This window comes from Rhipicephalus microplus, chromosome 9 (assembly GCF_043290135.1).
Source record: "Rhipicephalus microplus isolate Deutch F79 chromosome 9, USDA_Rmic, whole genome shotgun sequence".
NCBI lineage: Eukaryota > Metazoa > Arthropoda > Arachnida > Ixodida > Ixodidae > Rhipicephalus > Rhipicephalus microplus.
The window spans coordinates 2,326,944-2,349,825 of record NC_134708.1 but is presented as its reverse complement, the minus strand read 5'-3'; the positions used below and the strand labels follow the sequence as shown (position 1 = coordinate 2,349,825).

Here is a 22,882-nt window from a genome sequence, read left to right as displayed (position 1 = left end):
CTTTCTGGGTGCTTCATACTTCTAAATTTGTTCTTAAGTAGAATCTTGCCAGGGCAAGCAAACATTTTAGTGGATGGCTTATTCATTAGGAAACGGGAAATGCCAAAACTAGGGTAGATTAAACCACTTTTTTTGAAAGCCTCAGTTGGTGCAGTAAACTGGCGATCTGAAATGAAATGGTGCGAACCGTGTCCATGTATTACATGTTTGTGTTGTGGGTCTTGTTCAGGCACTCCCGAGTTCATGGCCCCTGAGATGTACGAGGAGCACTACGATGAGTCAGTGGATGTGTATGCCTTTGGCATGTGCATGCTGGAGATGGCCACATCAGAGTACCCATACTCGGAGTGCAGCGGGCCGGCCCAGATTTACAAGAAGGTCACTACGGTATGGCGTTGTCTTTTCGCTATTTGCAGATGTGCGTTTGCATGACAGACCAACTTGCTTAAGCAGTGCAGTTTCTTTTCTAGCACATTTTGTTTGGTTTGCTTCTAAGGTATTGCAGCTAGAAAAGCATCCATGGCATTAAATGTATCTAGGACCTACAATTATGGTCATGCAAGTTTTACAGCTAGCGTTAACTGGCAGAATCAGGTACAGTTATACTTGCAGGGCATGAAACATTTAGCCTCAATATTTTTTTTAGAATTTGAGATTACATTTTTAAGGTGTATTTAAAAAAAAATGTTGGAGGTAATTTTTGTTCTTAGATTAGTATTGTTCTTTATTTTGCACCATAAAAATTGTGGCAGATTTATTGAAAGGGATGTCTTAAAATTGGAAGCCCTAAACAAATCATGCCTTTCAAAAGGGGTAATATTGTCATGGCAGAATGGCATTTTGTTGAGTGCTGAGCACAATAAGCCAAGAAGAACCAATCCAAAGATACTTGTGAAACATTCGTAGATTAGACTTTTCAAGCGATTTTTCGCTACAGCTGGAAATATTGTATTTTTGCAGTGATAGTGGCTTGTGTGTGTTTATGTGCCTCTAACACCCACTCTTAACAATACCCAAATGGAGCTATACACCACTGTTGGAGGGTTCGCCTAGCACCACAGCATGGATGGTGTTGCCGTGTCAAGTGGATAGTGTTGGATAGTGTTGCCGTGTTGACACCAACCTGTAAAACGTCATGTGCGGCATTTCTTGTACAGGGGTGTTGTACGCAAAAATCCTGTACAGAAGGATGGCATCCCATGTCTTGTGTTCGATATCGACCTACATGGCCAGCATGTCGGTAATGGTCTTGTTTAGGCGCTTGGTGAGGCTATTGGTCCGTGGGTGGTATGCTGTCGTCTGGCAGTGGCTTGTCTGGCTGTATGCCAAAATTGCCCGAGTTAGGTCTGCAGCAAATTCTTTACCTTTGTGCTGATAGGGACCTCTAGGGTGCCGTGACACAGGACGATGTTATTGATGAAAAACTTGGCTACTTCAGATGCACCTCCTTTAGGCAGAGCTTTTGTCTCGGCCTAGCAGGTATGGTAGTCATTAGCTATGATGATTCACTTGTTTCCAACAGCAAACGTCAGGAACGGCTCAAGTAGGTCCTTACCGATTTGCTGGAACGGTCGGTGACGTGGTTCAATGGGCCGCAGAACTGCTGCGGGCCTTGTCGGCAATGTCTTGCGTTGCTGACAATCTCAGCATGTTCTCACATAACGAGTGATGTCGGCTGTACGTCGTGGCCCGTAGTACCTTTTTTGTATCCTCACGAGCATGCAGGAAACACCTAGGTCCTGCAGTCGGATCCTTGTGCAAGGCCTCGAGGAGTTCTGGTCACAGAGCTGAAGGCACTACAAAAAGGTACTTGGCTTGAAAAGGCAAGTTCTTTTGAAGGAGGCCATTTCTCAGCAAGAACTATGCAAGTGTCCACCTGAATACCTTTGGAACAGCAGTGGTCCTGCGCTTGAGGTGTTCCAGTAGGCCCCCAAGTTCCGAGTTAGCTCGTTCTCATTCAGTGATGTCGTTGGCAGTTATTGTTCTCAAGAAGCAGTCGTCATCCAGGTCGTCAGGCGGCGATGGGTCGTCGGGGGCCCGAGACAGGTAGTTTGTATCAGAGTGTTTTTTGCTGGACTTGTAAACAATATTAAATGTTATATTCTTGAAGTCTCAGGATCCATCGTGCGAAGTGACTTGAAGGGTTCTTCAGTGTAGCTAGCCAACACAAGGTGTGGTGGTTGCTCACAACATTGAAGGGCCTTAAAGGAGCCCTGCGACACTTTTGGCAAAGACTTAGCACCGGAACGCGTATAGCGATGATTACTGAGACGAATGCAACAAAAGTTATGGAAATTGGTGCACGGAAAGTGAAGTTATGAGTCCTCAAAGTTCAGAACTCGAGCAGACGACGACGAGAAACGTTCTCTTTTGCATTTCACTTGCCTGCTGACGTTAAAGATCGCTTGCAATCACACGACGCATTTCATAAAAACCTTCCGGAAATGTCACCTTATTGTGGCCTTTACACAATACCTCGCTACCTCTATTTTTGATGGCGTTGTTGGCATTGTTACTACGAACCACGTGCATCGGGTAGCAGACGCTCCCACAGTCACTCTGTGTAAGATACGCACATATGCTTTAGACGGGGTCACTTCTCGGCTTGAATGCAAGATGCATTCTACGGCTACCCCGGCGCCCACCGACTGTCGCACTTTCAGTTCGCTAAAAACGCGGCATGCGTTCCCACTTATGGTTGCTGGCGTATTGTAGCCTCAATCGCAGGCTATAAGTGTTGTTTTCGTTGTTCTGAAAATACATCATTTAGAAAAAGGAATAATCGCTACCGCTCTTTTTGACGGCGTTGTTGGCATTGTGAGGGCAGCGATGGCGTAGTGGTTAGAGCATCTGCCTTGCATGCAAAAGGTCCGTGGTTCGAATCCCGGTGCCGCACAGTTCCCAACCGGATAAAAAAAAATCCGCGGGGTGATCGAACTGCATTAAGAGGCGTGGAGTGCGGCCTCACCGATAACTACTGCCGGGAACACACTCCCTTACCAGAGAAGGATTGGCCACCCTGGTGCAGTATCTGGCCACTACCTCTCACATGCATACGTTAAATAACTCACGGCCCTCAGTCCCCAGCAGCTGCGCAGCAACTGACCACGGCGGCGGTCAGACCTGCAACGCAGCAGAGGGTGCTAAGAATCTCTGGATCCGGACAGGCTGCCATTGGAACTTGAACTTGGCAATGTTTAACGCTAGAACCTTATCTAGTGAGGGAAGTCTAGCTGTACTATTCGAGGAGCTAGAGGGTGTTAAATGGGATATAATAGGGCTCAGTGAGGTTAGGAGGACAGATGAGGCCTATACTGTGCTACAGAATGGGCACGTCCTTTGCCATCGGGGCTTGGCAGACAGAAGAGAACTGGGAGTGGGGTTCCTAATTCACAGAAACATAGCTGGCAACATAAAGCATTATTGAAAGGGTGGTAGGTATCGTAATTAAACTGAATAAAAGATACAAGATGAAGGTGGTACAGGCTTACGCGCCTACATCCAGCCATGATGACGCTTCAGTTGAAAGCTTCTATGAAGACGTGGAATCGGCAATGAGTAAGGTAAAAACACAGTATACTATAGTGATGGGCGACTTTAATGCAAAGGTAGGGAAGAAGCAGGCTGGAGACCAGGCAGTAGGAGATTATGGCATTGGTACTAGAAACGCCAGAGGAGAACTACTAGTAGAATTCGCAGAACGCAATAATTTACGGATTTTGAATACCTTCTACCGAAAACGAGGAAACCGCAAGTGGACATGTAGGAGCCCTAATGGCGAAAATAAGAACGAAATAGACTTTATAATGAGAGTGCACACCCAGGAATCGTGCAGGATGTGGAAGTGGTTGGCAAGGTACGATGCAGTGACCATAGAATGGTACGGTCTCGAATTCGCCTAGACTTGAAGAAGGAACGACAGAAACTGATACGCAAGAAGCCAATCAATGAGCTAGCACTGAGAGAGAAAGTACAGGAATTCAGAGTCTCGCTTCAGAACAGGTACTCGGCTCTTATTGAGGAAACCAACCTTAGCGTAGATACAATGAATGATAATCTGACGAGTATCACTACGGAGTGTGCAGTGGAAGGTGGAGGTAGGGTAGTTAGACAGGACACTGGCAAGCTTTTCCAGGAAACGAAGAATCTAATTAACAAGCATCAAATCATGAAAGTCTCAAGTACAACAGATAAAATAGAACTGGCAGAACTTTCGAAGTTGATTAATAGGCCTAAGGTATGCGATGTAAGAAGGTATAACATGGAGAGAATCAAACACGCTCTCAAAAGCGGAGGAAGCGTCAAAGTAGTGAAGAGGAAACTTGGGATAGCCAAAAATCGGATGTATGCACTAAGGGACAAACAAGGCAAAATAACCACCAATATGGATAGGATAGTTAAAATAGCGGAGGAGTTTTACAGAGATCTGTACAGTAGCCGATACAACCACGACCCTAATACTATAAGAACTAGCAGTAACCCAGATGACACCACACCAGTAATGATAGAAGTAGTCAGAAAAGCTTTGGAGAGCATGTAAAGAGGCAAAGCTGCTGGTGAGGATCAGGTAACATCAGAGCTACTGAAAGATGGAGGACAGATTCTGTTAAAAAAACTAGCCACCCTGTTTACGAGGTGTCTCTTGACGGGAAGAGTACCAGAGTCTCTGAAGAACGCTAACATCATCTTAATACGTAAGAAAGGAGATGACAAGGACTTGAAAAATTACAGGCCGATCAGCTTGCTCTCTGTAGTATACAAGCTATTTACAAAGGTAATTGCTAACAGAGTAAAGAAAAGATTCGGATTCAATCAACCAAAGGATCAAACAGGATTTCGAACAGGCTACTCAACAATCGACCACATTCATACTATCAATAAGGTAATATAGAAATGCGCAGAATATAACCAACCACTATACATAGCCTTCATAGATTACGAGAAGGCGTTTCATTCAGTAGAAATATCAGCAGTCATGCGGACACTGCGGAAGCAGGGCGTAGATGAAGTATATATAAACATTCTGGAAGAAATCTACAGGAGATCAACTGCTACCTTAGTGCTTCATAAAGAAAGCAACAGAATACCTATCAAGAAGGGTGTAAGGCAGGGGGACACTATCTCCCCAATGCTATTTACCGCGTGCTTACAGGAGGTTTTCAGAAGCCTAGAATGGGAGCAGTTAGGGATAAGAGTTAATGCGAATACCTTAGTAACCTGCGCTTCGTCAATGACATTGCATTGCTGAGTAACTCAGGGGACGAATTGCAACTCATGATTACGGAGTTGGACAAGGAGAGCAGAAAGGTGGGTCTTAAAGTTAATCTGCAGAAAACGAAAATGTACAACAACCTTGCAAAAGAGCAGCGCTTCGAGATAGGTAATAGTGCACTTCAAGTTGTAAAAGACTATGTCTACTTAGGGCAGGTGATAACCACAGAGCCGAACCACGAGATTGAAGTAACTAGAAGAATAAGAATGGGGTGGAGCACATTCGCCAAGCACTCTCAAATTATGACAGGTAGATTGCCACTATCCCTCAAGAGGAAGGTATATAACAGCTGTATTTTGCCGGTTCTTAGCTACGGAGCAGAAACCTGGAGACTTACGAAGAGGGTTCAGCTTAAATTGAGGACGACGCAGCGAGCAATGGAAAAAAAAAATGGTAGGTGTAACCATAAGAGACAAGAAGAGAGCAGAGTGGATTAGGGGACGAACGGGGGTTAAGGATATCATAGTTGAAATAAAGAAGAAGAAATGGACATGGGCCAGGCATGTAGCGCGTAGAAAGGATAACAGCTGGTCATTAAGGGTAACAAACTGGATTCCCAGAGAAGGGAAGCGGTTTTGGGGGAGACAGAAGGTTAGGTGGGCAGATGAGATTAAGAAGTTTGCGAGTATAAATTGGCAGCAACAAGCTCAGGACCGGGTTAACTGGCGGAACATGGGAGAGGCCTTTGTCCTGCAGTGGACGTAGTCAGACTGATGATGATGATGTTGGCATTGTTACTACAAACCACGTGCATCGGATAGCAGAGGTTCCCAAAGTCACACTGTGTAAGATACGCACATACGCTTTAGACAGGGTCACTTCTCAGCTTGAATGCAAGACCCATTTTTTGGCGACGCCGGCGCCCACTGCCTGTCGCATTTTCAGCTCGCTAAAAACGCGGCATGCGTTCCCACTTATGGTTGCTGGTGTATTGTAGCCTCAATCGCAGGCTATAAGTGTTGTTTTCGTTGTTCTGAAAATACATAATTTAGAAAAAGGAATAATTTCTTTCTGTTGTATATAAAAAATGTTTTTGCTGTTTTTAGTATTCACTCGTATCGTCTAGCTACCCCAATGTAAGTATTGGATGCTATTTCTCGCGTCAAGCCATACAAAAGCGAACGGTGTTTGTCGTGACATCACATGACACGACGCCACTTCCCATAACAAAAATAGCCGATGTGTGTCGCCATAGCCTGAAATCAAGGTAGTTTGTCCTGTGAAATCAAATTATAACAGGGCCGATTTCGGTGTTGCCATGTGCACAATGATATCGGCGCCTTCCACAGCACCAGAAGAACCTATGAAATATACATGCTGAAATAATGTCGCAGGGCCCCTTTAAGGGCAAGGGCTAAACTTCGACGAAGCCCAGATGATGGCAAGGCTTTCTCTTTCTATTGCGGAATCCAAGGCTTCTGCCTTGGATAGCCTAACTAATAATCCTTTTCAGTGTATTAGTCCTCTGCACAAGAACGGCACCGAGTCCTACACTGCTTGTGTCGTTATGTATTTTTGTCTCAGCGAATTCGTAACTAATGGAGCTGTCTGTTGGTGTCGTTTTAGTTCCCGAAATGCTTCCTCTTGCTGCGTTTCACACTTGATCTCCATGTCGGTTCTGGTGATGTTAGTGAGTGGCTTGGCAATGCAGACGAAGTTTTTGACAAATTGTCTGTATAGTCGCACAGGCCCAGAAATCAGCGTACTGCCTTCTTATCGGTGGGCAGTGGGAGGTTGATGATGGTGGCTCTTTTCTGTGGGTTGGGAAAGAATCCACAATTGCTAATCGCATTTCCCAGGAACAAGAGCTTCTTGTACCCAAATCTGCAGTTTTCTGGCTTCAGGGTTAGTTCAGAGAGCCTAATAGTTTGAAGTACAGTATCAAGGTACTGGAGATGCTCGTTGAAGCCCGAGGTAAGCGAAATGACGTCGTTGAAGTACACGAGGCAAGTCTGCCCCTTCAATCCTGTCAGTACTGTATCCATAACACGGTGATTTTAACCTGCCTGAAGGTGATTTAACCTGCCTGAAGTGAAATGGGACTCGCTGAATCTGGCGACGAAGACTGGCAACGTGCTTGCTGATATCATGTTCACATTTAACCTCACACAAGTTGTTACAGTTCCTACACGTAATCAAGGCTCTTTCGCTTCTATTCTAGATCTTTTTTTTGTAAGTGATCACTTTTTAAAATATCCTATTAACGTAGAAACATTAGAAGGCCTATCTGATCATAAAATAGTCTCGTGTTGTTTGCAATATCCAAACGCTATTCATACGAAAGCTACAACAAAACGGGTACCTGCTTTTAAAAGAGCGGACGACGCTGCCATCATGACATACCTTGCTCTCGAATTTTCCAACTTTTTGGACCTCTACTCAAATGAACACTCAACGGTAAATATGATATGGTCAACATTCAGTAATATTGTCAGGCACTGCATAGACAACTTTGTTCCAACAGTTACAAAAAGCATCAAAAAGCACAATCCATGGATCACGCGCGACATAATTCATATGAAGCGTAAACTAAAAAGGCTCAGAAAAGCTCAGAAAGTTCACCCACGCAGTTGTATTGCGTCGGAAATCCCTGCACTAGCTAGGTCCCTTAAGAAACAAGTGAATTTGGCAAAAAAGCGCTTTCTCAGTCACTCTTTACACAGTTTTATCAAAACAGCGCCTCATAAGTTCTGGCGATACATAAGTGTGAAACATACTAACAAAGCCTATACGCCTACCCCGGGAGGAAAACAGACAGCCGATCATTTCAACAGCTACTTTCAGTCTGTTTTCACCGCTGATAATGGCCTACTTCAACGCGACCAGTTCAGACCAAGTGGCGTAGATACACCATTAGATACCCCCTTCATATCGCAGGCGGGTGTATTATCCCTCTTGCTAAACCTCGACGAAAAGAAAAGCACTGGTCCAGATGACATTCCAAATGCCTTTTTAAAGCGGTACGCTGAGCCTGTAAGCAAATTCCTTCAGCTAATATATTTAAAGTCACTTCGCGTTGGTCATCTTCCAGCTGACTGGAAATTAGCAAAGATAATACCCGTGCATAAATCAGGTGATACGTTTTCCCCTGCTAACTACAGGCCCATATCTCTGACATGCACATCTTGCAAAATACTGGAACATATCATCCTGAAATATTTAACAGAGTTTGTCGAAAGTCACAACATATTACACTCCAATCAGCATGGGTTCCGCAGTGGCCTGTCGACCGTTACTCAATTAGTAGAAACGCTTCATGACTTTGCCAAAGATGTTAACAGCCAACTACAAACAGATGTAATATTTATGGACTTTTCAAAGGCTTTCGACCGGGTTTCCCACCTGAAGCTTAACTATAAACTAAGATGTCTATTAGGCGAAGGACCACTCACACGTTGGATTGAAGATTATCTTTCAGACCGTTATCAGTACGTACAGTACAATGCCCATGTATCTGATACTGTTCCCGTTCTATCTGGTGTACCGCAGGGTTCTGTATTAGCCCCGATGCTATTCTTACTATATATAAACGATATTACTAAGCACGTCGACGTAAACATTAGATTATTTGCAGATGACTGTGTACTGTACCACACAATCAAAACTGAAGATGACCAAACAAAACTTAGTAATTCTCTGTACAAAGTGTCTCAATGGTGCTCAGACTGGCAAATGGTGTTAAATGCAGAAAAGACAGTCTACATGAACATTACTAACAAAAAATCAACACTTACCTTTCCTTACAGTATCAACGGCACCCCACTACGAAATGTTTCACAGTACAAATATCTGGGTGTAACGATAAGCAGTGACCTAAGCTGGAATGCGCATGTGCAGCAAATTTCTAAAAAAGCAATGAATAAATTGTTCTTTCTCAAACGATCGCTTGCCGGATCTACCTTTGAAACACGTTCTCTTGCCTACACCAGTCTTATCCGACCGACATTGGAATACGCCAGTATTACGTGGTTTCCACACACTAAATACAACATCGCTGCGCTTGAGCGCGTACAAAGGAAAGCTGTCCGTTTTATTTTCAATCGCTACAGGCGTAGCGATTCCCCAACAGAACTTCTTCGGCAGGCTGGTCTCACTACCTTGTCTAACCGAGCGAGAGTGCACAGATTGAAATTCCTATATTTGTTGTTAAAAAATAATTTTAAGATCAACCCCAGGTCATTTGTTACATACAGCTCTGCCAGAGAAACGCGACACAAACACAAATTCACGTTAGAAGAATTTCGTCCTACTAATAATGTATTTCGCTTCTCTTTTTTTCCACGAGTTGTAAGAGACTGGAATGCCTTAGATGAAATTACTGTTACTCAGCCTACGCTAGAATTATTCTCTGAACTCGTGGAGAGAGCTGTGTGACACAGACACATGTCACTCTGGTTATTGTTATTGTGATATGGATGTAGTATGCTTGTTTTAATCTCTTGCTGTGTGTAAATTTAGAGTGTGTCTTTTCGTTTATACGTGTATATGTCTATTTATTACAGAGCGCATAATATGCTCTCCGCATTACTTCTGTACATTCATGTATAAATCAACTCCCACCCCTGTAATAATCCCTTTGAGGGATTGGCAGTATTTTGAAATGAAATAAATAACACGTTAAAAAGTCGCAGGCATCGAGCAAAAACTGAAGGGCACGACCTTGAGCTCAAAGAGGCTGTCTGGTGTTATAAACGCAGTCTTCTCTCAGTCTCTCTCATCGACTTCGATTTGCCAATAATGGAAGCCAGTCTTGAGGTCCATCAACGAAAAGTGCTTTGTGTTGTGAAGTCGATCCAGCGTGTTGTCTATTCATGGGAGGTGATACACGTCTTTCTAAGGGCGAAGCTTAAGGGGAGACGCTCCTCGAAAAAGTTTTTTTTTTATTTCTAGTAATAGAGACTTGAAAAGTTTGTTATTAGTATAGTTTTTCATGCAGATTTGAAATATGCAATCATTTTTTGTGTAGCTGCTATAATTATTGAGTTATGCTATAAACAATAGGAAAAAGTTACATTTTTTGCGGGCACTCTTTTATGTACTAAACTTTCAGTAAAAGCACTGTGTCTGATCTTATTTGACTCTTGGTAGATTGAAAAGTGCAAATATCTATATAGATATGTCACAGAAATATTGGAACCAAGAAAAAAAAATTGTATTGAATGACTTATTATTTTCAATCTCCCTTGAAACAATAAGCTAATATTTTCAGAACTAATGCTGGTAGGCATTGCAATTTAGAGTGGATGTTTGCATTCTGCATGTGTTGAAGAATATGTGTGCCAAGTTTCGTTACTATACAATGAATATAAGTTTCTGAAAGGCTGCCCGGAAAACGTGAAACTGTCAGAAAAAATGAAAATGAGAAAAACAAGTTTGAAAGTTCGCAAAGTTGGCATTTATTAGGAAATCATTCTTTTTGCATCAAATTGGGGCACAATGAAAAGTACCTTGCCTTGAATGCACTGGAAGTGTCTAGAAGTCCCCTGCACCATAGCTTGGTCCTTCACAGCTCTTGCGGTCAGTGTCCTCAACACGAGCTCTCTTCGCTGTGTTGCGACGGTGTGCCCTCGCTTCTGCAGTTTGCTTCAGGTTCATCTTCCTGATGCGCATGACGTCACAGTGGTCACCATGTGTGGCCAGATCTTGTGAGGGGAGAATTCCAATGCCTTCGAGCACTTCTTCAAAGCCCCTGTGGCCTTTGTTGTACCAGAGTACAGCAAGAGCGGTGGCTGTCTCCACAGTTGTTCTGGAGGCGAACTTTGTTTTTGGACATAGCAGCCATATCTTGCTGTTCAGCGATTCGGCTGCATCCTGTGTCTTGCCATGAAGGCACCGAATAAGGAGTTTCTCCTCTGTAAGGTACTTGTAGATAGGCATAATTGTCAATCCTTGAGCCTTCGTCAACAGTGGGGTGTGGCGTGGTGCAGGCTCCCCCAGTGCTTCCGCACGCTTGTGCTTGCACCACGAATTTGGTCCCGCGGGGCAAAAGTTGTGGCTACTGGCACCATCACTGGAGCAGCAATGAAAATACGATGCCCATATGGCAGTGTACATATTTCGGACACTGTCCTTGTTGCTCGTGATGGCGATCTTGTAATATGTTTGTAGTTTTATTATTGTCGCATCTTTCAGTTTTTCGCCTCGTGGCAGTGGCGTTGCCAATTTCCGTAGGGCAGTTCCCAAGCGCTTTACAACGTGGTTCGTGCACTCTTCTTTGTCAATGGGGGTGTCACAGTATACATTTGCCTCGCAGACTGCCGTGTAGGCCTTGCTGTCACCATCACTTAGGAAGCTGGTGAATCGCAGTGGAGTTTCATAAGACAAGGTCCTCTGCCATATATTGACAGCTGCCGCAGGTTCCATTGCATGGGATGAGCAGTCAGTGTTTTTTTGGCAAACTGGAAGATGAAAAGCTCGCCATATCTCTTCATCCTCCCCAAGGTCCCTGTGTATACTGCAAGCATGGCAGTAGTTCGAAAGAACTTCAAAATCGAGGCAGAGCCCCGTGTCCAGGGACACGACTGTGCCCACTCCATTGTGGCTTTTATGACCTCTTTTCTGCCAGGTGCCATCAAACATGACTGGCACATCTCTGCCGCTGACTGCGTCCTTCGTGATGTTTCGTGCCTGGTGCAAGTTTTTGCTCACTGCCGTCATCGCCGCACCATGGAGCTTCTTGCAAATGCCGTTGAGTGTCTTGTGATGCATCGGGCTCGGAAGACCGAGAATCGCACAAAATCGTAAAAATTGGTCGTGGCCTGCGCCTATAGCGCGTGCTGCCAGAACTGCCTTCACGTTTACAGCAAAGCTGTCACGCGAGCTGCCGCTGTCAAAACGAGCGCTCGTTCCTTGGTCCCCGGCCGAAGCAGTACGTCTCGACGTGTGCATGAACGAAAGTGCAGATTCAGGGCAATCAGAATTTTGACAGCACAGTTCGAGGAATGCCGAAAGTCCTTTGCGCTTTCCAGCTGCCTCTCGCACGCCGAGCTTCCGTTCGCGGCAGGTTGGGCATTGCGCACCCGCCACAAGTGCCGTCAGCGCATCGATTTCGCAAAGCAGCATGTTCGCAGTAGCAGCATCTACCGGTCTACGTTCACTCTTGAAGAATCCAATCTTCCTTTGGGATGCACTGACGAATTCCACGGCAGCAGCTATTTCACAACCACTGTCGCAGGGTTCGGTGACGGTGTTAGGCTTATCCGAAGTCGGAGCGTCGAGGCGTTGGTCGGGGGCGACATCGTCGTTCGCTGTCGCTTTGCGAAGCGTCCGACGCCGTTTCCCTCGATACTTGTGGCGAGTTCTGAACTTTCGATTATCTGAACTGCACTTCTTCGGGCTTGCCATGACGCAAAAATGCAGAGAAACGCAGAAAAACTCGATCGCGACGTCCGAGGCTTCGCTCTTTTGCCGGAGAGATAGGAGGGGGAGGAGCGTGGAGCGCACCGCCGTCCAATGGCGGCCTCGCGCTGTGTGCCGCGATATTCAAAACGCGTGACGTACGCGTTGTTTTTCTCGTTTTTTGTTTATTCTGCGTGAAGGCACGAGACTGGCTACTGGTGGATTATGAAGGATACAGCCTTCGCAGCATGCGTGCACGATTGCAAATGGCGGCCAACGCGTCGTTTTCGCGACAGGACGACGCGAACTTCGCCGTTTTTCGCGACTTTCGCGCATTTCTCGCGTCACCTCTGCCCACTTAGAAGCATTTTTTGATAATTTCTCGTGCGAATTTCAGCTTGATATTTTCAGAAGTAATAGATTATAGTCCAAGGATGCCAATACAGCCGGAAAAAAAAAGCGAAAATTTTCCGGAAAACCGCGACTTTTCGACCCGCGTCTCCCCTTAAGGCGTGGATCGTGCATCTTCTGTATGTAGTAGCCACCTGTCGTTTTAGTCTTTGTAATGTCCAGTGGGTGGCGGGGCGATACTTGTATATGATGAATATATGATGAAAAGATGCGAGATGGCGGTACTAGGAGTGTTCACTAGATGGACGGACGGATGGACAGACGAATGTACGGAACGGATGGACAGACAGACAAACGGATGGACAGACAGACAAACGGACATGCAGACAGACGGAGGGACAGACAGATTGACGGATGAATAGACAGACAGATGACAAACGGACAGATGGACAGACGGACGGACGGATGATTCATGGTTTACTGATAAAACCCTTCGAAGCTTTGCCCCACTCATCATCCTTCACTTCATGGATATGCTGTGTTTGTTTGGGGGGTTTTTGTTTTGGCGCTGATAATCCACGCAGAATTGTAGGGTTTCATCTTTCTTCACTAATACCACGGGGCATGCCTACGGACTCATGGATATCTGGATGATGTCATCGCATAGCATTTCGTTTACTTGTATCTTTACAGCCTCACAATCTCGCGTTCAAGCACTCTACGGGCTCTGCTGGAGTGGTCGAGCATTTTTATTTGTGATGATGGGATGGTTTGCGACTGGGGTCTGCCGAATTTTCGACGGTGATGAAAAGCAATTTTTGCATTGCAGAAGCAGTGTCCTGAGCTGTTCTTTCATATACTTTGGATGGCTCGGATCAATGTCAAAAGCCGAGGGAGGGGCTTGGTTCCTCGGAGCAGGTTTTGCTCAATCTGTGAGGGTGAAAGCACCGGTGACTTTTGTGCCTTTGTTTAAGTCTGTGTACTTGTTGCTTTGCCTCCCCGCAGCTCAGCAGATTCATTGCATCGCGGGTGACCAACAGGTGTTGACTGCTTTCAACGACGCCTTCCACGTCTGCTGTTTTCGGAGTGCAGACTGAAATATTGACGCTGTAGCGAGGTAGAATGGTGACTTATACTTCCAGCACATTCAAGGCATGGTTTCCTGGTGGTATGTGTGGCGGTAGTGCTTGTTTTGTGGATAGTGTTATTGACTGTTCTCATGTCGATGACTGCGCCATGGAGGCTTAAGAAGTCCATACCAATGATGACATCTCTTGAGCAATGCTGTAGGACTACGAAGCTAGCGGGATAGATCTGGCTGTTAATGATGGCTCTTGCTGTGCAGATTTCTGCCGATTTTACTATGTAAACTTCAGCTGTGCGTATTTTGGGGCCTTCCCAAGCAGTCCTAACTTTCTTCAGCTTCGCGGCGACGTAGTGGCCGTCGATGAGAACCTCGAGGTTGCTAGTTCGTCGCCTTGCGTTGTAGTTGTGTTGCGGTGTGGCGTTGTGAGGAGCCAGAGTTTCTTCTCAGACTTGGGAGGGTCGGCGTGACGGAACATGCGGGTCATTTCTTCAGTGTACATACCAACGTTTTTGTTTTGTTTGGGAGCTGTACACCGCTTTCCAGAAGGGTTTGCACACTTTCCTTACGCACGACAGTGGTGAAGGTTCCGAGGAACGAGGCGTTAAATAGATCCCAGGTCCTCGTGGTAGCCTCTCTGTTTTCCAACCAAGTCCTGGCTCCATCTTCAAGGGCAAAGTATACGTGATGAAGCTTCTCGTCACGGTCCCAGTGGTTGAATTGGGTAACTCGGTTGTATTTTTCCAACCAGCTTTTCGGGTCTTTCGGAAAGTTGGCCGTTCTCTTGGTCGATTCGTGATGACTCTTTGAGGTGACGCAGCGGCCGTCGTGATGCCTCTCATCTTTGCCGTTGTGGTACTTGGCTTGTCAGGCAGAAGTCCTAATTGTGGTGGCAGATCTTGTAATTTGCAGCTGGCTCAACTCTCCTCTGTGTTGTCTGTTATTTCTTGAGTAGTTCGGCTGGGTTCACAGCTTGACAAGGGGCGCCCGGAACACGAATGAACAGCACCTCCACCGTGTCAGATGTCAAGTAGTTGTGACTTGGCCAAAGGCGGCAGACGGCATGCCAAAAAAGAAGCTCTTTATTTGGCTGAACTTCTGGCCTGAAAACTGGAGGTCAGACTACAGCAATACACACTGGCTCTGATAGCGGTGAACAGAGCGTCGGCCGTCGATCAACTGACAAGCGGTGTTTATGGTTCAGTGTTTATGGTCAAAGCAAGCCAATGAGAATGAGCTGTGTGACCAAACTGCAGGGAATGAATGAGTCAGCCAGAAAGCTCACTAAGGGATTTAGCTAAAGAACCTTTGTTGAGAATTAGGGTGAGCGTGTAACAACAGCGAGACTGCTTTCTCCTAGGGTGTGCGGCCCCAGTGCTTTGACAAGGTGGAGAGTGCAGAGCTACGAGACATCATCGGCCAGTGCATACGGCTCAGAAAAGAGGAAAGGTGAGCCCCCTTATAAATCACTCTAAACACCACAACATGCCCAGTGTGGCATCTAGGCCAGTTTATGGATTTGCCTTTTTCACGATGCGACAGTGTATGTGCCATTCCCCTAGGTCAGGCAATGCCCTTTCATTTTGGCTTTCTCTCTGGCAGTACCGGTTGACCTGACCCCTACCAAAACTGCAGAGGGCAGCAGAATGAAACTATTAATTAAAGCATATACGAGTTCTGCTGACTGATACAACATTGCTACAGTAAACAAGCATGCTTGAATTGTCACGCACTGTCCTGTGCACACAATGTCATATGTAAAGGTATGTGTAGTACCAACTGTGTGCATAGCTTACTGCTGGCACCAGATTCTCTTCAGAAGTTTCCGACATCACTGTTATTTCTCATGCACGGGTTCACGTTTACAGTATTTTAACCAATTGAAGGGTACCATTGAAGTAAAATAATTTGGCTCATGAGGCAGGAACGAAAAAGTTGTCACAACCCCTGTAAAGTCGTGTTCCCCTCGTGGTGCACAAGCGTTTGGCGGATTAGTCGTAGCTTGCTTAAATGTCGCAGAGCAAACGATGGCTCTGTACTGACTCAACGTAACTTTGGCGTGGCGGTGCCAGCAGCCCTAGGTCCTCAAAACTTGTGGAGTTCACTCAGACTCACTCATGAAATATATAGGACTCACTCGGAGTACTCACGAAAAATTTCAACTGGACTCACTCAGATTCGAACTCGCCAAAACATTACTCCCCGGACTCACTTACGATCTTAGTCTGAGAGAGTACGAAGACTCGTAATTATGTTTTTCTACCATGACGTTCAAAACATCTCGTGTAATCGGTTTTTGGCGCCTTTCTATATTGTACCTTCAGTTATCACAAACCGGCAAGGTGATTTTTTTGAAAAGAGATGACAACATAAGACAGATTTATCAAGAAACTGCCTTGGGGAGCGGTGTCAAATCCCTCCCTTATGTAATTTGCACCTCTGATCAATAAATATTGTAATAAAGACACTGCTTTAGAATATGTAGATGCGAGGATGAATGTGCATCCAGGTAAGGCCGATAGTAATACTGAAGATGAGCAAAAAAAAAGTGGTATCGCTCAAGAAATATATCGTGCGCTTTGTACTTGCTCGGACTCGCAAAAATTTTTTTCAACCGAACTCATGCAAACTCGCCAAAATATTTCTGCTCAGACTGACGGCCTAATCTGAGGCTGAGTGAGTTGGACGGCTGTCTCTCGAGGGATGCTCGTGGGGACGACTTCTAGACCTATTTCCCACGGGTGAACTTAATGCTAGCTACTGCACATTCACAGTATCTGTTACGTTGTTTAGTGTGCTCAGCATTATTTGTCTTTTCACCTTTGAGTTCTTAGGCGTTGTAAAAGCCATTAATAAATGTATGCCACGTCATGACGGTGTGTTCCATGAGCACGACTCATTTTGACCTTATGCTCAACGAATAACATGAGCATGTTGATGAGGCTTTCCTTGGTTCTGATGAGTCCTGTTTGTGCATTTGGATAAAGTGGTCAATTTCGGGTCAGCATGTTGTCAGTATTGAGTCATCGTCGCAAAGTAGAGTACCTCGGAGCAACTAGCTCGTGGTAGTAAAACAAAGCAGTCGCACATGGCTGCCCCACTCCATCAGTCTAAAGACATGCACCTGTCAGTCTGGCAGAACAAAGGGAGTGATGCTAGACATCTGTTTTTGTTGTTTGCCTTGACGTAAACGTGTACAGATGGGACCACTGTTAAAGGCAACACTTGCGTGCACAGCGTGTTTGGATTTCACTCTCTTGCAACAGCGTAATGACTTTGATTTGCGTCAGACTATTGGTGAATGACAGTTCTGACAGTTCTGACTAGTGCCATGCATGAACATTATTTCCCAATCCACTCGCTGTTAAAAGGCCGGTAATATGGACGGTGCTAATTGTGGTGTTCCTTTTAACAGTGGACCGCACTGTACATAAAATGTAGTGTTAGCACATATACTTTTAGTGCGACATTCCTAGCAGGTGAAACATAAACAGACTAACATGAAAGCACTGAAAGTAAGGTTGCTTCACAATGATGCACACTCAGGTCTTGTTCGAGGAATGAACGCAACTCGGAAAAAGCAGTACTGGCAGGCAGTGCCATGTACATTGCTGAGTGTTGCTTGAAAATTTATTGCAATGCTCATAATAAATACAAAATACCCACTTACTAATTAAAATGATGCTACGGAAATGTACTAGACAATTGCCGTGGTGTTGTTTTGCTATACATATGAAGAGCAGTGATTCAGTAGGTCTGAAGTCCAAGAATGACCGTGTGTTAGGAGCTTGAGCTTATTTCACAATATTTTCATTGTTTGCATTTTAAGAACACTTGTTCATTCTAAATGATAAAAGCTGTGGTATGGAATGTAATTGTGAAGCTTTGAATCAAACTCAACAAAACAAGGTAGAATTGTGGTGTAAATCAAGGGTTCCCATTACCATAATATACATAAACAGAGTGCGTATACATTGTAACGAGAGAAATAGACTGATTGTTTGTGGGTTTTTCCATCTTGCTTCGTCTTTCTCCTCCTCTGCTAGCCGAACGCGCGCCCATGCGTCACGTCATCCACATTACAACACTAAAATAGGCACTAAAAAGAAATCAAAAAAACATAACGGGGAATGCAGCAGTTTTATTGAAGAAAAGGTGAAAAGAATTTAGAAACTGATAATACAGTGTTTTGCTAAGATAGTGTGGGAGCATTTGTTTACCTTGATTGTCTGCTGGTTGTCGTATATGTCTTCTCACAGTGATGTTAAGAAAATAAGCAGAAGTTATTGTTTTTGAAGAGGAGGTGCAATGACCATATATTCAAAAAGGCTGTGTGGTAGGGTTTATTTTGCATCTAGGAACCATAATTTGTTCACAATCAAGCGACCTTCTTGTACTCAGTTGGAGAGTGAGACAAGGTGCTGCATTGTAAGCAAGCTGCCTTCAAGGGCCCCTAAACCACCCAGAGTTCAAAATGGTGTTGCAGTTCTGCACGAGCTGGCAACAGAAGGCGCAAGATTTTTTTTGAAATGGTGCTGTAACTGGCACCTTTCGCTTGTTTCGTTATTTCATTGTCACGCTGTATTCGCGGCTCCCCTTTGGGCTCCTCCTTGGTGGTTGCTGTAGAGTTGCTGTATATGCTACCTTTCCTAAAGATAGCATATACGGTAGTAACTCTAACGACCAGATGCGTCGATCGACATCGCTGGAGATTAGGGGTGTGTGAATATTTGAATATTGCGACCGTAATACACTCATACCTCGTTATAACGTAATGGGATATAATGAAATAATGGATATAACGAAGTAAATGAAATTCCCCTTGAAAACTTCATTGAGAACCATGCATTTTAAACCTCTTTGTAACGAAGTAAAACTGATTGGTAAATGGATATAACGAACTAAATTAGTCTATAAAATAGTCCATCAAACAAGAACTGACCTAGTGTGTTAAGTATATCGTTTTCTGCGGAGTTTGACGCTCGTTCGGCGCGGCTCTTTCAAATTTTCTGCGCTGACCTTATAGCCACGCCCCACGCGGCCGAGAGAGCCGTCCTTCTCACACAGCCAGTGAAGAGGATTGAGGAAGCACTCAGCGGGTCACATTTCTGAGAAGCGGCGCCGCGGTGCAAAGTGATTTCCATCTTACGACGGCATGGAGGAAGGAAAATGCTTTTCTTCCTTCTTACGGGCACGACGGCAATGCCTGCGTCTCCGCTGCTACCATGGCTGCTACCCTTTGCATTGAAAAAAGAGGACTCTCCGCGACAGCTTTTTTTTTTCATTCTCTCTCCACGTGCGGCCTTGAAAAAAAAAAAAAAAAGGGTCTCTTCGTGCAGAGATGGAAAAGTGTGGTGGTGGTAGTGATTAGAAGAGGAAAAAAAGCACCCAATTTCTGCAGCCCGGTTGGGAGCACGGCGCAGTGCCTTGAAAAGGCACTGCGCCGTGCTCCCAACCGCGATCTGCGACACGCCTGTGGAACAGGCGTGTCGCAGATCGGCATTTGAGAGAGAGTAAACAATCTGCCAGAGTCTTTTCTTTCCTTTTCTTTTCCTTCTTCGCGCGCAGCGTTGAGAGGTGCCGCTGTGGGATTGGGCATGGTGCTGAAAACATTTTCGGAGCGCGATATGTTCGAATTAACCATTGCAAATGCTTGCGCGTTCGAATTACAGGCCGTTTTCACCCATTGAAATACACATAGCTTTGTCGGGACCTCAGCATGAGTTCCAATTACCCGAAAGATCGAATTAATGAGATTCGACTGAACTTATTTGCTGCGGCACGCCTGGTCGCGTAGCGATACATTGGGCTGCAAGGGGGTTTCCTTATAGGTGTGCGCCCACATGAGGATACATTGCCACAAACTGTTATAATCGATATAACGAAATAATCGATACAACGAAATAATTGTAGCTCCCCTTCAACTTCGTTATAACGAAGTTGAATGTTTGAGTGTATTCGTATCTGATTCAAAAAGCACATATTTGGAAATTTCAAATATTCAGTTGCTTCTGTAAATAACTTTCGATTTTGCACCTTTGCGATAAGTGCATCAACAATAGACCATGCAGTGATTACTGCGACTTCGGTGCGAGTGCTATGATGGCTACACAAAAATGCACGAGGGCGGGATGACAGCTGCCAACGAATGTGCTGGCTCATTATCGAGACATATCTATCAATAATAAACATCTAAGGAATGTAGATCATGAACTGTCTCCTCGGCTATTCGTGTGGCTTAGTGCCATTGGTTGCTGCACCTTCGTGCATGCGAACACTTCAATAAAGTGTGCGCCATTCGTGGAAATCAAGTCAACTTGCCGCCCCTGCATTGGCCCGACAGAATACTCATTATACCTTAGCACACTCCGTAGCTGATCAAACACAAAGGAAAAATGTCACTGCGCAAAGGCAAATGCACACGTATGTTACAGTGAGTGGGGCTGACAAAGTGAGCTTAGTAGGCGACACACTGCACGCAACTAGCTAGAGGCGCTCAGCTTGAATATGCAGCAGGTAACGGGTATCAGGTGTAGCTAATCGATCTCCACAAAAACTTAGGCGCACACATCGACGAAAGCCTTCCATCAGCATGTATTCCCTGTAATGATCTGATGGTAGCGTGCGATCATGCAAATTAGGTCAGGTGTTTTACAAAGAAAAGGCCTTTCTGTAAAGTGGCGGTGGCACCATGACATATTTTTCTGTTGCTAACGTATGGTGACGTAAAATTGAGGCAGTTACTGTGTAGTTACACTGCGTTTTCCCTACAGTGCTGCAGCCGCGTTTACAACAGTAGCAAGCTGCTCACATACGATCAATAAAGAATTTGGACAGTTGTTTGCACATGTCCTGTGTGTACTTGGGCGTTCGCTTTGTGCGTCTTTCTGTTTGAGCAGCGTGCTTTAAGTGTCGAGCTGAGGCAGTTTGTCCGCGCTCATCCTGTGTATGCTCATTTCGTGCATGAAGTACATGCTATAAGCTGCTTGCCGATATTCGCATGAGATTGCAGTTTGTGGCCCAATGCACAATAAGCTCCTAGCTACCTCTGTGAAGACATGTTTCATGTTATACTGATTCGGATCAGCCACCTTTTTTGTAACAAAGTTCGACATGTAAAATCACAGTCGCACGATCAACTATTTAGTGCAGTCATATGCTTCCTAGGAAATACATATGGTGGCATTTTTTTGTGCAAGAGCAGACTAGTGTAGCTAACAAATGTACTGTTTTAAACAAAATAATGGTAAAGTAACATAATACTGGTCAAAAATGTTGCATCTCTTGATTTTTCTATTTTCAAAGCTATGCATTTGTATTCGAAGAATTAGATATTCGGACACCCCTACTGGAGATTTCAAAAGGTCCACAGAGGTGCAGGGGATTGTTTCTTGGAATCGTTTGGCCCTACTGATTCATGCTGGTATTCCAAAAAAAAGGGAAGGCTGGGGCGAAGATGTGAAGAAAAAAAAATATTGGCGGTGGTTTTGGGGCTCTTAAATTTGTCGAACTATGAGCATTACACTCAGCTTTTGCAATAGAAGGCAATTCATTTTTTAGGTATGAATAATTTTTGTTCAGATTGCCATTTCTGCATACCAAAAGACTATAGTGTGATTGGGAACAGAGAAGCAAGTTTGTACATTGTTAGTTTCTTTGTAACTGGAAGAAAAGAAGGGCACTTTGGGCACACCTAAAGCTTTATCTTGTGCCTGACCATTTTGCTATGGAAATCTCACAATAACACATACTCATAAAAAACAACTCCTGTGGCTTTAGCTGTTGAAGAAAAAAATCAGTGACAGTATTATTCAAGTATAATTTTCTGGTAGCAGCCTGTGTGGTTTCTTTTGAAAGAGTGGCCTTAGTTCATAAAAGGTTTATTAGTAAAGTGCTAATAATTGATAATACATATAGTCACTTATTGTTGCATCAGCTGCTGAAGCAAGGTCATAAGCATTCATTCCTGTGTGGTTGTATCATCTGTCTATACGACAAGATACCTGCGAAGTCTGCGAAAAAATTTGGAAAATCGGGAAGACTCGAATTTTGACCATTTCTGATATTTGTACGGTTGTCATGAATATCTTGCAGAAATAAAAATTTTTGTGCATGATCTGGCCGCATTGACAAAAACGCAGGACAATCCAGTCGATACGTGTTTGCTAACTGATCGCTTTTTGTTATAGATGAATTTAAGAGGCGTTCATGAAAATGCACAGTAGAATGTCAGTGATGCGAAACGGGCAGATACGAATTTGTGAAATTCCTCGGCCAAACTATTATCTCTTCATTGGGCTGAGGCTCATATGTTCTGAACACTTTTCCTGATTGCTGCGGAAGATATGAAATTAAATGCTGAAACCGCCGAACGAAGGCTGAGAGCAGTGTGCTCGATGCTTGGGAAGTACGCTCGCAGCCAGCGCACGCACCATCTTCTACAGTGCGTGTGGTCGTTGTTTGTCAGAACTGCTGTGCACGAAACTGCGGTCTCTTCAGACACCGTCGTATATGAAAATGACGTAACTGACAGAACTTGGAAAGTGTGTGCACGTCCAACACTCGACCAGTCAAAGTGACTCTGCTTTCCGCAAACTCTGCAGACAAAACCACGACAGATGTGTTATATATAGTTAGTTTTAAAGGCATCTGCACAGCCAGCGCATGCGAATTTAAAATGCTACTACCCTTTGCCGCAACCGCCGCGCACAATAACTTTGTGAGGTAGTGTTCTGATTCATCTCCTCGAATGCTTGTCATAATTAATCTTAAGCCTCCACACGTGTGGATGTGGACATTGTGGCTTTGGCATCCAATTTCATGGAGTTTAATAGAAA

General features: G+C 44.7%; 1 protein-coding gene across 12 annotated transcripts in view; it reads left to right on the top strand.

Moving 5' to 3' along the window:
- The window catches only part of Wnk (Wnk kinase), a 407,304-nt gene that overhangs the window by 64,552 nt on the left and 319,870 nt on the right, over positions 1-22,882 (top strand). For all 12 annotated transcript variants that reach the window (XR_012885945.1, XR_012885943.1, XM_075872963.1 and 9 more), the window contains exons 4-5: positions 230-387; positions 15,406-15,494. Coding sequence is in view for 10 of the 12 variants with exons in the window: in XM_075872963.1 (XP_075729078.1) it covers positions 230-387; positions 15,406-15,494 (247 nt within the window). In the remaining 2 variants the exon portion in view is untranslated. The remainder of the gene's footprint in view (positions 1-229; positions 388-15,405; positions 15,495-22,882) is intronic.